Consider the following 13880-nt stretch of genomic DNA (forward strand, 5'->3'; position numbering starts at 1 on the left):
TTGACTATATCCAGATCATTATAAACACTGGTTGTATGGTTACTGGGTATATCTGGAGCGGGTTGGTGACTGTATTGCCATACAGTGGAAAATTGTTGCTGTGTGTAAAAAACATTCATTTTCTACTSTCCTAAAATGAGACTGGATGAGATTTCTCTCATGCAGTGTGGGTGTGGTCCCCCACCACATTGTGTATATACTCACACATCCCCAGATGGAAGAGTACTCCTTTCTGTTTTTTTTTCCCTTTTTAAAAAATAGTAAATACTATCATAATTATCTTCATTGGCAAGTAATACTTGATTATTTGTAATAAAAGTGTTCTTGGTATTGATTGTTTGTATATTAAATTGTTCTTTTTCAGTACAAATGGTTCACATCTAGCAACAAATCCACGTGTCCRCTTTGTCGAGAGACGTTTTTCTGAAATAAAATGGTCGGTGGTCTTTCTATAAGCTAACCAGTAAATGAAGAGGAGGCATTTAAACTGTATGTTGAAAGAAGCTAATTACTTCTTTAAAATAATGTCAGTTACTTTGAATTCTTGACTAGTGGGATATGATCCATATTTACCTCTGGACTGTTCTTTGTAAAAGTTTAAAGATTCTTCTTTGATATAAAGAAATATATAAGAATAATTTATTTTAATTTGTATATTTTTTAAGTGTTACGGTATGTTAAAAATTTAGAAGTGATGCAGAGTTATGTCTTAAAAAGTGGTGTTTAAGCCACAGCATAGTTGATTCAAACCTCTTATTTTAGCTGTATTCTGACATGGGAGTTATGCACTTAAGTCAGATCATGCCTCTTAATATACATACACATAGGTTTACCATAGCTGGTATGAAGAATTGAATTTTTGATTATAGTAAATGTACATTTATTATAGTTCCTCTTAGGGAAAAAAGGGATATTGCTGTTATACATTAAATTTAGTGCATGGGATTAAGGTGATTACTTTGTATTAAAGAATAAAACCTAAACACAGCATGATCTAAATTAAGATGTTCATAAATTGAGCTTTAACCTTTAACAGTCTGATTTTCTCAAAAAACCTCAGCCATCTAGCAACCTAAAAATATGAGAATGCCAAAGCCCAAGTTAGCACGGAGGGAGCGAAGTCATTCCTGCATGACAGTGCAAAAGACTACCTACTTATTATAGATAGGATTTAAAGAGAAGACATGCACACTGATCAACTCATGTGTTTTCATTATTTCAGTTAATGTCTTCACCATCTGCCAAATAAGCTGTCACTGAATCTCCAGTGTACTTCCACTGTCCAGTCAGGACTTGTTTGCTAACTGAACGTGACAGATATATCAGAATTTAATGTTGTCTGCATTTCACTATTTTTTTCATGTTTCTTTCTTTTCTTTTTTTTTTTTTAACAGCAGTAGCATAGTAATATGTTCTAAGTTGGATGGTATTGTTCTGTGCTAGATTTCTTGGAAAGGTCAATAAAATGGAAAGAATAGATGAATTTTATCAGTCTCTGTATTCTTTGGATTATCATCTCTTCCTCTGTGTGACAGACTTTCAGAATTAATAGTTTAATTTTTCAGATCATGACTTTTTTGCATACACAGTTAGCTTTACCTCATCAGCTGATCTTCAGATGCTGAATATTTTCTCGAAGTTGRTCTCTTTTAAAGAGAGGGCTTTAAAAATATTTTTTTAAGCTGTTCGTAATTGAATGTAATTGGATTTCAATTACATGGAACGCTCAGTTTCCAGAACAGATATTTCTCTGATCTTTTTTGAGAAAGAGATAATGGGAAACATTAAACTGGTAGGAGAAAAAAAGGCTAACAGAAAACACGCACTGAGGAGCAAGTTCTATTGTTTTTGTAATTGCTGATACTAAAACTCTGGAATTATTATTTTTTTTCTTGCATCATTTGTCTCAAAAAAACACTCATTATTCCAAATGATGTCTTTTCAATTTAGATAATTGATGTGAAGGTGAATTTTTGTTGACCAAGTATTATTTAAAAAAGAGCTCTCTATCTAAACTCACTTAGTAGACCTTGTAAATTGCCTACTCAAAACAGCCTTTTGCAGAGCCTTTGTCTCAGKTCTGGTGAATACAAGTCCAGGGGAGCGGAAACTTTGTTTTCTTGGCAAGTTTGACCCTGCATAGACAGCATGTATCTACCATGCAGCTTATTCTCATGTGTGTTGAATGCAGGAATAGGTCTCCTGAAACTCTCWATGAAGTGTTTCATTCTTTGCTCATGCTCTAGGAGAAAGGAATAGGTGTACTCTAACAAACAGTGAGCATTCATGTAGACCTCTGTGTGCACAGATAGGCCAAATTACTTTTTTCAGTCCTTATAATTTTGCTGTCAGTAGTCCCGAGTTTTCACAAGGATGATGAATCAGAATCAGTTCTTGCAGTACTCATCTGTGTTTTAAGTTGGATTGCACTTTGAACAGTTCTACTAAAATCACAGCCAACAGCATGACACTTACTGACTCAGGTTTTATTACGGTATTTATACAGATATATTGTCCAAAAATCCAAGTGCTATATAGTCCAGTGTTTTTCCCTCTTCTGATTATTCTGCCCTATATGGTGTATTCTAAAACCACACATGCTGTTGAAGTGTTGTGACCTGTTGTGCCAGATGACTGCCCATTTTTTCCTTTCATTACTGCTCTTTGAATTAGTTCTTTTGTTGTAACTAAGAACTAGATGGACTAATTAAACCTCCCTTTTGTTCAGCTTGCAGTTTAACTGTTATGTGCTTTGTCTGCATCTTAAAACTGTCTTTTGATGTGATTCTTTTCTTCAAAGCAGCCTAGCTTTCTGTTGGCTAAAGCTGTTACCAGTGTAAAACTTCCAGAGCAGTTCATTCACACAGCACAATCCTGCATGAAGTAAATTGCTGAGCAATTTTCTCCTCTCCATAAGAACAGTCATCTAAAGGAAAACTGAACAATAAAGATAGTATGACTTAACAAAGGGTCTGCAATCAAACCAGTAAGGTTCTAGACTTAAGAGTTTTTCAACCTGAAATATGACTTCTCGGTACTGACCAGTTGCAAAGCAAATTTCTGTTCTTACAACTTGTGTTTCCATGGTCTTTGCCAGTGAAGAACRTAAGTTATTTCACAGATGACCACTTTCCATTTTCACCTTTGATGTTCCTTAGACAAGCCATTCAGAAGGAGCAGAGTCTCTAGTTCTAGCTTTACCCTCATAAAAAAAACATGGTTTTTCAGCCTTAATAGATCCAAGCAGTAGACTTCCTCAGTATACCACTGAAGTCAATATGCACCATGCTCRAGTCTTCTATCTAGACCCTCATCCTGTACATACATACAAATATCAATACAGTTATAAATAAGATATTTCATAACTAAAAATATAAATCAAATACAAACAGGGAAGTTACTGAAAGGGAAGTATTAGCTGTTCTTAATTGCTCTTAAATGAGGCTGCAATGTTGCTCTTGAGTAGTCTTCCAGCCTGTGGAATGATGACCTTAAGATGTAAAAACAATTGCCAATACAGACCACCTGATACCTATCTACTACTTCTCATGTTTTCCTCAGGATAGTATACAGAACACCTTATGTGAGACAAAGAAATATGAGAAGCTACTTCTGACTTTTGCAGCAAAACATCTGGAATCTTCAGGGTTTGTARTCACCTGTCTCTGTTAACAGCACTTATCCTGTTAAATATCTTACATACACAGAACTTTTTTCCCAATCACCTAGATAAGTTTTTGGCAGGTTAGTTCTACCTGTGGAAGAATTCTTAATGCTTGCAGGCTGGTATGTATAGAGTAGCACTTATTTCTGAAGTCTTGCATGGAATAGTCTTTAAAATTCTCCAAAAAAACTTCTGTGACTTTAGTACCCTGAAACGAGCTGGGTAACAGCTAACAGTTTATCAGAACACCACTTCAGTTTGCTGTTCAAACTTTAAACATTGTTGAGAATGCTTTCAGAGATGGCACTAGTGGTGCTGAATACCTAAACTGGATTGAGACTGATGGTTTGTGCTGCATGCTGTAGAGCAAAGTGCYTTCTGAGATGACTAGGACTACTCTTTGCTCTGCATGTCTAATACTATTGGGGTAACTTTGTATTAAAACAGTGGGCACTATAAAGGGTGGCAGGAGCTGCAGGAGGAAAGCTTCATATGCATCTGGTGATCAGGAAGTAGCATCTATTCCAGAAAATGAGTTTGAGGGAAACGTTTGTTCTGCTTTTCTACTTTATATCCAATTTTTCAGTAACTCATCTTTTTAACAATATCTCATACATTTTATTCTCCTGAATACCTTCTCACAGAAGAGAAATCTGCACCTGTGTAGCTTGTACTACAGTAGCCAGGAAGTGAGGGTRCTCTTTATTGTGAAAATCCTGGCTTAAAAATTGTTTTGAGAACAGCTTTCTGCATATCCAGTATGTTTAGATAATCCAAAAGACTTAAGAACCATTATCAAGACCTCCTGAATTTGAGAATAGTAAGCCTCTCTCTTCCTGCTTGCCTGGAAAGTACTCTTGTTCCTTCTAAGCCATGTTTCTTCATTATTTCCAGAATTTCATCTGAAATTAAAAGGGCAGTGTTACAACCAAGTTTGCATTTGAATCACCTATAAAAGGCAATGCTAAAATATTTGCCAAACATTAGCTACAAGGCAAAGATTCTAAGTTCCATCATCTTTCCTTTTCAGAATGCTTTCGTACAAAGTAGTCTTCTATCAAGAACACACAAACTTTACTTTCTACTAAGGTACTGTATTTTGGTATTTGTGCATTGGTGGCATTTCAACATAGTATTTAGCAGCAAATAGTTCAATTATGAAGCTAATCTGTAGAAGAAATTGAAATTCATCACATCCTCTCTCAAAAGCTGCCTAGTCAACTGTGAATGAGTAATCTGGAAGTTACTTCACAATGTGTATCTATTAAATATTAGGTCAGGAGTGAGTCTGTAGCTCACTGAATCTTTTCTCTACACAGGTCAAGAAGGAAACAGATTTCATTTCAAAATAAAGGCTATTTGCCTTTGCGTATACATCTTTTCCCTCATCCCCAACACTCCTTTTTAGTGAGAAAGGATTGCCCTGGCTTAGCTACCTCACTCAGGAAAAGATACATTGCCAGATTTCACACTTGGAATTAAAGTCTTGCAGAGCTGTTGGGCTTAGAACCTACCTATTACTGTTTCCTCCAAACAAGATAAAGAGAGTTCTTAATGCCAATGGATTCTACACTGAGTGCACAACCCTTACATTCARAAAAAGGATTTCAAGAGGCATCAGGTTATGCAAAAGTCCTGCTGTAGATTAGTCACTCTACATAACTTTAAAGAAGAGAAGCATGAGGCTCTGTGAAGATCAGCATAGTTTATATGAAGCATCCTCATAAACACTACCTGTAGCATTCCTGAAGAATTACACTGAACAGCTTCTACCTCAATTTTAATATATGCTGTCTTCAGTAATTGCTATTACCATATATTAAAGTGATGTTACATACCACTTTGTTCACCCATCAAAAGTCTGATAACCTATATACTACATTGAATTTTCCTGCTTGAGCAGGGTGCTTGGATTAGATGATCTCCAGAGGTCCTTTCTAAACTCCACCATCCTGTGATTCTAAATTTAGTTGGCACATTTAAGAATTGTGGAAAAACAATCACCTGAATTATTTTCTTTAATTGTAACCAAGTAGAATAATCCTCCTGTTGAAAGTAGGTCTGCTACTAATGGAAAAACCCTGTCCATTACTTCTCTGCCATTTTTGCCACCAGCCCAGGATGCCTCTATTCCATGACTTTTCACCTGGGAAGAGTTAAAGCAAAGACTGTCTTACTTAGTACAGAATRATAAATATGTCAATGGTAATTATAAGAAAAACATCACCATAATCTTTATCCTTAGGCATCTATCATTAGAAATATGACAATTTTGATTCAGAAGATTAGTTTCTGCAGCAAAATTACTGCCAAACTTCCTTCTGCAAGATGAAGATGCTACATCTACTCTCAAAGAGCTGCAGTGTCATATGTATTATATACATTTTCTTGTAATGTTTTGTGAACTCTTGTTTGCTAAATGGAAGGTGGCCAGTGAACTCTGTGTATTTTGTAGGTCAAGTTCTGAAAGAGTCAGAAATCTGTGGAAGCAGACGATATTTATTTTGCTGAAAAACTGTATTTTCCATTGAAAGTCTTCTATAGGAGTAGCTTACCAAGTCTTTATTAATAAAGAGTTTTATGCTGTTTATACTGGATGGAGAAATTATGTTTTGAGAAGTAGCAGCTAGTGATCTTTGTTCCAATTTAGTGTTTATAAGCTACTGTAATAAATTGTTTTTACTGAGAACAGTTCTATTACAACTACTGGATCCACAACACCCTCTACTACCTTTCAAAAACACTGCAAATTAAGGAGAAGTTACTGAACAACTGCAAGCTCATTTTTCATATCAGAACTTATTTTATTTGCTGTATCCTCCAACAGCAGAAACCCCATTTTACTTCCCATTTCAAGTCTATTTTTCCATACCTCTTCAGAAGGTGTTACCACGTATGGTGGATTAAACAGAAGGAGATCAACCTTCCCATTTAATCTTGGTGACAATCCTTYGACCTGCATACAGATGAAACTGATGATTCCTTGGCTATTTTCTTTGATACATAMAGAAGACAAACATTTTGTAACAATACGGTTCTATAGTGCTAGATATTTGCTTATCAATTTAAGCAGCACAAAGACCAACTTAAAACCACAAAACTAAACCCAYAAAGAGCAAAGTTTGTGGCATTAAGTTGCCAACCGTTAAAAATTAAATAAATATGAATGAAAAATTGACCTGTAGAGGATAACTAGTAATTAATTAATAAAAATTTTAAATAAATTATTAATGGTTACAGATTGTCTTGTATGAGAACTACTACTAAGTTGGATAAATTCACCAGTCTTCTGTAATACTGTTTTAGAAAGCAAGCTATTTATCATGTGTTCAGTAGCACTGGATTAAGACTGAATTTGAATCTTTGACATTTACTGAAGGAATTCTTCTTCTTCTAGACTTTATGATTACTTTCARTTTTGATATATGAATGCTTATGGATTAAAGCATACCTCTGAAAGAACGATATGTTTTATAATACTGGCATAATATACAAAACATCCTGGGCCTCATTAACATATTCCTGTAAATATTTGAGATGATTATAGGCAAATCTCTAGTAAGTACTAGAAAAAYTAAGAAATATTACAAAAACATGTATCTTACCAAGTCAGTAATTACTGGCTGAAGATGAACATTGTTAAGCAGAGCTGTCTCCAGTGTACAGTAAGCTGCCATAGGGTTGATATCTGTACATCTTAAAGCAAAACGTTATTGACTGCTTTATCTGGAAGTTTAATATTGGAAACTGTATGCTAACTAATGAGTACTCTCAATGCAAATAACATTTTCCAATATCCTTTACTTTGCAAGTACACAACAAAAAACATCCTGTAAAACAAAACAAAACAAAAAAACACAGATAATCAGCTAAACCACTTAACACTACCTTTAAAGTACTTAATGAAAGTTATTTCTTCCTCTCCTATTCCCAATATAATAAATCTATGAAGAAAAAACTTACAGGAACTCCCATTCCACCTACAGTACATATTTTAGAAAGTAAAGTATGAATAAAGGGAAACGCTAATTTACTAGACAAGGAATCAAGTTTATTTTTAAATGAACAATTTTCAATTCAAATAATTCAAAYACAATAGAAATTAAAATTTAAAATCTATTTGTAAGGGTAAGGAAGACAGCAGTCATTAACCCTGAGAAAATTATTATAATCTATGTATATACTTTCCAAAACAATAGTTCCAAATTCTACTACTCAAAACCTAGTGAGAATATTTAGTGAAATCTGAAAGAAGGAATGAAGTTTAAATTGCTCTCTGATGATGACATCAAGTTATCTGACAACCTGRTCTACCTTCTAAAATAATACTTTTAAATTTAGAATACCTACTAGTAAGTTTTATTAAATAATCATCATCCAAACTCTGAAAAAGGTGGTTTTGTCTGCACACTCATGTCACCAGCTTCATATAAACACTATGAAAAATGAACATTAAGGCTGATACAGTTAAGTTGTACATACATGCAGAGCTGTGTTTGTATCTGTAGATGAACAGAAGTATCTATTAATCACATGTTCTTCTACATATCTAAGGTTGTATCAAAATTTTGTTTTATCCTAAATGAGGCCAAAACAAACTTTTTCTGCTTTCAAAAAGAACAGACCACATACTAGAAACTCAAACATGACTGAAAGTTGAAGTATGTGAAAGTGTGACACATTTGTAAGATTTCCTTCTCAATACTATCTCTGCATAACAGTCTCTAATAACATTAAACGTACTTCCTGCCAACATCAAAGCAACCAATTAACGTCAAGSCATCAGAACTCTGTAAGACTAGTCACTGACTAAAATTCAGGATTCAAACCARCAAACAAGTCTATACTGGCCAATTTATCTAACAAGCAGGAAAACTGAATTCTAGTTACACCACTACTTAATCATTGCAGAACCTTAAGTAAGTAGTTTAGACTCTCTTTGCTTTGATTTCAACATCCTGGAAAATCAGGCTAATACTTCTCTGTGAAAAAGGTAGTTTTAAAAACATGAAAGTGAAAAATAGATGGTCAGTGATAAATACTCTTTACTATTGAATGCAACAACTTAATTGTTATTATACTTACATGTAGAGTGCATTGGATCCAATAATGGAAGCCAGAAATGCYGAAACCACACCAGATCCGGATCCTATTTCAAGGCAGATCTCAACTCTAAAAAGAGAAAGCTCCGGACATGTTATTTTGTAACACTAAGAGCATCTCCACCAAACAGACACAGGACTAGTCAAGGCAGTACTACATAACTTGTTGCTGAGGCGCCCTTCACCCAAACATGCTGAAATACTTACTGATCACACCATCCTCAAAGCCCGCATTGTGTGATCTCGTTCGTGACTGCCTGCTCTTCACTTGAGCCCACAGGATAAAGGCAACTCCAGGCTATCAGAAGCCTGTTCAGAAAACACGTATGTTTACCCTGAACCTAACATCAAACTTCCATTAACTACACAACTTCAACAGTACAGACTACTTTTGTTGCAGCAAGGTGGAACTCCAACAGAAGTCTGAAGAGATCAGTGCAAAATCACACACTGGAAGCAGAACTCGGGTGCAGAGTAATTCSGGAGAGTTTGGTGCAACTCTGGGCAAAGAGTAGCAACAGGTTATTTCAAAATACACACTTACAGGATTAACTCTTTGCCTGATTCCTATAGTATTTATTACAGTTATGCATTTTAGTAGCAAGGATGAAAACCATAGAACCCAATTATTACACATTTGGGCTCGAATTACACATTTCTACCAGATCTTTAAAACATACTTCTAGCGGGAAAATACAGGTAATGTTTCCCAAGAGTGGGCAGCTACCTGAGGGGCTACATTATCTCTGTAGCTTCTTCCAGGCTCAGACGCAGAGAGCAAACATTCCTACCACATTCAGATGCTCGCGGCGGCCACTGAAGTAATAACCAGCTTTCCTCGCAGCAGAGAGCTGCGCAACAGATCCACCGATTACTACCTTCCAACCCGCCCCCTCGCCCGCAGCAAACCTCTGCTACGCGGAGAACCCGCCGCGGTGCCTACCACCGCCTCCCCCCCCGCATGTAAAAGGCCCCGCGCCGCACGAACGGGGCGGCCCGCCCGCCCTCACCCCCAGCGGGAGAAGCCGTTAGGCCCAACCGCCATTCGGCCCTGCGACGCCCCCAGCGGCACGTGCTCACGCCGCCCCGAAGCCCCGCCCCTCCCCCGCCTCCCTATTGGCTGCCTCCCGCCAGAGGCTCCTCCCCCCTCCTCCCGCGCGTACCGAGCCTCTTTGAGCAGGGCGGCGTCCTGCTCCAGAGCATCCATCAGCAGGAAGGTGTCCTCAGCCGGCTCGTACACCTCCCGGAACGGCCCGTGCGGCCCCACGTGCTCGTACCGCGGCGTGGGCAGCGTGGGCGCCGCCATGGCTCCCGCGCGGCGCGCGCGTGCGCCGATCCCTCCCGCACACCGGCCCCTCCTCTTTCACGCAGGGAGCGGGGAAGGGGGCGGGGCCAAGGGGGGGCGGGGACTCGCGTACCGCGCCTGCGCGCAGGCGGTAGGGCCGCGGGAGGGAACGCTCGCGGTGCGGCCCGAGCGCCGGGAGGGGGCGGTGCTGGCTGCCTGCCGGGTGCGCGCGCCCGCCCTCGTGCGTTTGCGCGCTCGCGGGCCCGTGGAGCCGCGGCGGGGGCGGGAACGAGAGCGCGCGAGTGCGCGCGCGCCCCCGCGGCCGCCCGTGGAAGGCGGCTGCATGCGGCACGCCCCGCTCCTCAGCTAAGGCGGGTCAAACGGCCGTTAGTCACCGTTAACGGCTGCCGCGGCGCCTGATGCTGGCTGTGGACCTCACTGCGCAGAGAGCAGGCRGCGTAGCTGGTGGAGCCCACCCTGAGACAAGGCCGGGGGGCGGGGATGGTTTTGTGGGTTTTGCGTGGCCCCCAGATAGCTTTCACTAAATACTTCCGTGAAATTCCGGTTTGGTCGTACTGATTTAATTAGTCCCAACTAAAAGTCTTGGCTAGTCAGGAAAAGCCAATTCAAATGCTTAGCTATCCCAACTATAGCTGATCTAGTCATCCCTAAAAATCCACATGAAAGGAGTATTAACTTAGCTTGTTACTATTTTTTTCCATCAGCTTCCAAAATTACTCCGTGTCCCTCACTGAGAAGTACTTTTTTTCATTAAAAGTTAGCAGGAAGTCAAACTAAAAAAGGGCTGATGAAGTTTCTAGGCAGAAATTCTACAGGAAAGATTTACAGCGACACTTTTTTTCGTAAGCTGTAAATAAAATGATTTTTTCAGTTATGAAAGAAAATGTTCTATAATCCTTCACCAGTGCTAGTTGACAAAAATCTTAGATCTAACACCAGGGAACTCCAATATTTGAAAGAAAATAAAGACTTCTCAAAACTGAGAACCGAAGGGAAATTTGAAGACGAGGAACAGGAGGTTAGTATTTTGCTCTATGTTGCARAGCACAAATGAACAAACAAATTCGGATCCAAAGGACAAAGAGAAAGAGGAAGACAAGTTCTTATTCCCAGGACGTGTGTGTTTAGTTATTAATGCACTGGACACCCAAGCCTAGTGCAATAAATAGGTAGAGTGAAGAAAGAAAAAAGTGAAGCTAATGAATAGCCCAGAATCTCAAAACACTATTTTAATAATCRTTTCAAAGCACATCAGCTTTTGCAAAAAAGTGCATGATTAATCCTTTAGATTAGTATTTGTTGGCTTAAGGCATTGACTTAAAGACATTAAAGTGTATCTTATATGTCAGCTTCCATTTTTGGCTCTGGAACTGTGGGAATATAATCAATCTCATTTTTAAAAAGGCAACTCTGTTTACTTCTGTGTGGACCCTGGGCTCTGAAATTTAAGAACTCAGTGTTGATTTCCTGTAAGTATTTCTAATAGATAAACAATATCCACTGTAAAACAGAGGGTGTCATCCATTCCTACAGAATAATTTGTGATTTTTAAGCAACTTGTAGTTCATAAATTCAGCTCATTTAGAAGCTAGGTCTGTTTTACTGATTGCTGTATCCATCATAGGTCAGCTTTGTATAGTAATGTAKGCACTTAGCTCTGAAAATTCAAAGAACATTTAGTCCACATGCCCACGTGAGAAAAACAGGGTGTCATCAAAATACTCAGTCCTTAAAGTAACCAGAAATTTGTTAGGAGAAATTACCAGCTAATTGTAGAGAAAGGACTATTCTGCCCACAGTACAGGCAAAAACCAATCAAACAAAACAAATCTGAATAATCTCTGGGAGTTTTACACAAAGGAAAATTCCATGCTTAATCCAGATGGGGAGATTGGTTTTATCTAATACAAATGTATTACATAAGCTCACCAACCAGACATCTGGAGAACTTAGCTAAGGTTTTAGTATTAGCACACCCTGCCTTACATCTGCCTTAAGTTGTGGCCCACCTTTAGTACTTCCAAGTAAAATCAACACTCTTAATCTTTTGTGTAAAAGCAAATGCTTTTTCAAGTAGCCAACTGATGTTCAGAATCACAGTTAATATATCAGAAATACATGCAAACTAATATGATCAACAAACAGCAAATGAATCTCCCTTAAAGCCACTGCTTGGGGRGGATGTCAAAGCAATCAGTTATCCAAAGATTAATAATCAGAGATCCAAAATTAGATTTTAACTCAAGAATCATTTTTGTCCTATTATAGAAGCCTGGAAATAAAATCATCAGGTCAGSCTTCAGCAGTTTCGATTCCTTGCTCCAGTATCTAGCATGGAGCAGTTCTAGTGTCTCAGAGTTTCAGAAAAATTCAATTTTCAGGCTAAATTTATTCATGACCAATTTGRGTGGACCTGATCTTATACTAGTATTACCTTTTGATTTAAAATGTTCTCTTAATTTATTCCWCTGAATGTATTTATAAAATATTGTCATAACTCAACCTTAATTTGCTGACAGAATAAACTCCTGTCACCTCCTAATTTATCTCCAAATCATGCTTTTTTATGAACCGGTTCTGATATGAGTAATTCTTTCTTTGAAGTTAGGCATCCTTTCTTTCATCATTAGGCACTTCACCGAAAATACTGTGCCTGATATAAAGTACACATCTATGTTATAATGAAGGTACTAACAAATGTTAACATTACCTACCCTTCATAAATTCTCTTGATGGTCAATGGAGAAAGGTAGGCTGTCTTTGGGGACAAAAGAGAGCATGAGCAGAACTGGAGAGAGACAGTATCAGTTTTTTAATGCAAAGGAAAATGCAATAGATAYTCCTTTATTTCATCTGTCTTTCCAATGATTTCTTCTGTGCCAGAGGAACAAATATTTGTAAAACATACTAAGTTTGTATAAAATTCCAATTACTTCGGCAACATGAAGTCATGTAAGAGACAGAATTTTGCACTCTATCCATATGAGGACAATTAATTCTTCGGATATATTTTTTAAATCTTTACAGGTGGTCAGGCTTTGGAGTGCAGTAGAAAAAAATGACTTCACCATCTTCAGCTGTACTAGTTGTTATTTTTGGCTATTTTACACCTTATGAAATCTGGTTAATTATTATTATTATTATTTTAATAGTTACAAGTCCTTCTTGGTGAATTTTATAAAACATTTATTTTTATTGCTTATATAACTACTTAAAATGTTTTTCTTGGTAGACAGCTTCACTGTTTTTGCCAAAACAGATTCTATTTCAATCTTTAGAAATTGTTGGAAAGGTAATATTCCCATCTGAATGGTGCCTTGGCCATGTTATTAAAATAGGCTTTATAGAAATGAAAAGTTGATCTTGACAGGAATCATAAGCATTTGTTTACACTAAGTAAGCTGCATGGCCCTATCCAGTTTGGAAATCAGTGCCATTCATCTCAGAGATGCTTAACCCGTAACTTCCTAGTTGCCTGTCAGCCTGCTGAGGTCTCCATCATAAACTTCTCAAACWCCACATGTATTTGGCACTCCACTTCCCAGAGGAGATCTAAGCCTGGAATGGAAAAGTGAGCATGTGAGGAGGTGGAGCCCACAGGATCCCTGCAAGGGCAGAACCACCAAGGTATACGAGATCTCAAAGAAATCTCCTTACCTATGGAGCCTGGCAGGCAACCACATCACTACAATCTCTTTCATTAAGCTGAGCAAATGCCTTCATAAAAGTAGTTTTCTTGCCCTCAGTATTTCTGCTGAAAGGCTATTCTAAAGCCTCAGTGCTCTAGTAATTAGAAACCTCCTGTTTC

General features: G+C 38.0%; 2 protein-coding genes across 4 annotated transcripts in view; one reads left to right on the top strand and one right to left on the bottom strand.

The window, feature by feature from the left end:
- LTN1 (listerin E3 ubiquitin protein ligase 1) overlaps nt 1-6252 on the top strand; it is a 35841-nt gene extending 29589 nt beyond the window's left edge. Inside the window, exons 30-32 of one of the 3 annotated variants that reach the window (XR_014894904.1) lie at nt 365-489; nt 4695-4753; nt 6120-6252. Coding sequence is in view for 1 of the 3 variants with exons in the window: in XM_085297833.1 (XP_085153959.1) it covers nt 365-427 (63 nt within the window). In the remaining 2 variants the exon portion in view is untranslated. Of the gene's footprint in view, nt 1-364; nt 1484-4694; nt 4754-6119 lie in introns of those variants that run through there. The other 2 variants (XR_014894903.1, XM_085297833.1) reach the window with 2 other exon arrangements.
- Nucleotides 4355-10140, bottom strand: HEMK2 (HemK methyltransferase 2, ETF1 glutamine and histone H4 lysine). Its single transcript, XM_085297834.1, has 6 exons — nt 9930-10140; nt 8750-8836; nt 7270-7360; nt 6537-6620; nt 5669-5810; nt 4355-4566 (listed from the first exon to the last, which is right to left on the bottom strand). The coding sequence occupies exons 1-6, from the start codon at nt 10070-10072 to the stop codon at nt 4460-4462; spliced, it is 654 nt and encodes a 217-aa protein (XP_085153960.1). The 5' UTR covers nt 10073-10140; the 3' UTR covers nt 4355-4459.
- Between the last annotated feature and the right edge of the window lie 3740 nt (nt 10141-13880).

The sequence above is a fragment of the Rhea americana genome, unplaced genomic scaffold (genome assembly GCF_003343005.1).
Source record: "Rhea americana isolate MKP2758 unplaced genomic scaffold, rheAme1 scaffold_130, whole genome shotgun sequence".
Classification (NCBI taxonomy): domain Eukaryota; kingdom Metazoa; phylum Chordata; class Aves; order Rheiformes; family Rheidae; genus Rhea; species Rhea americana.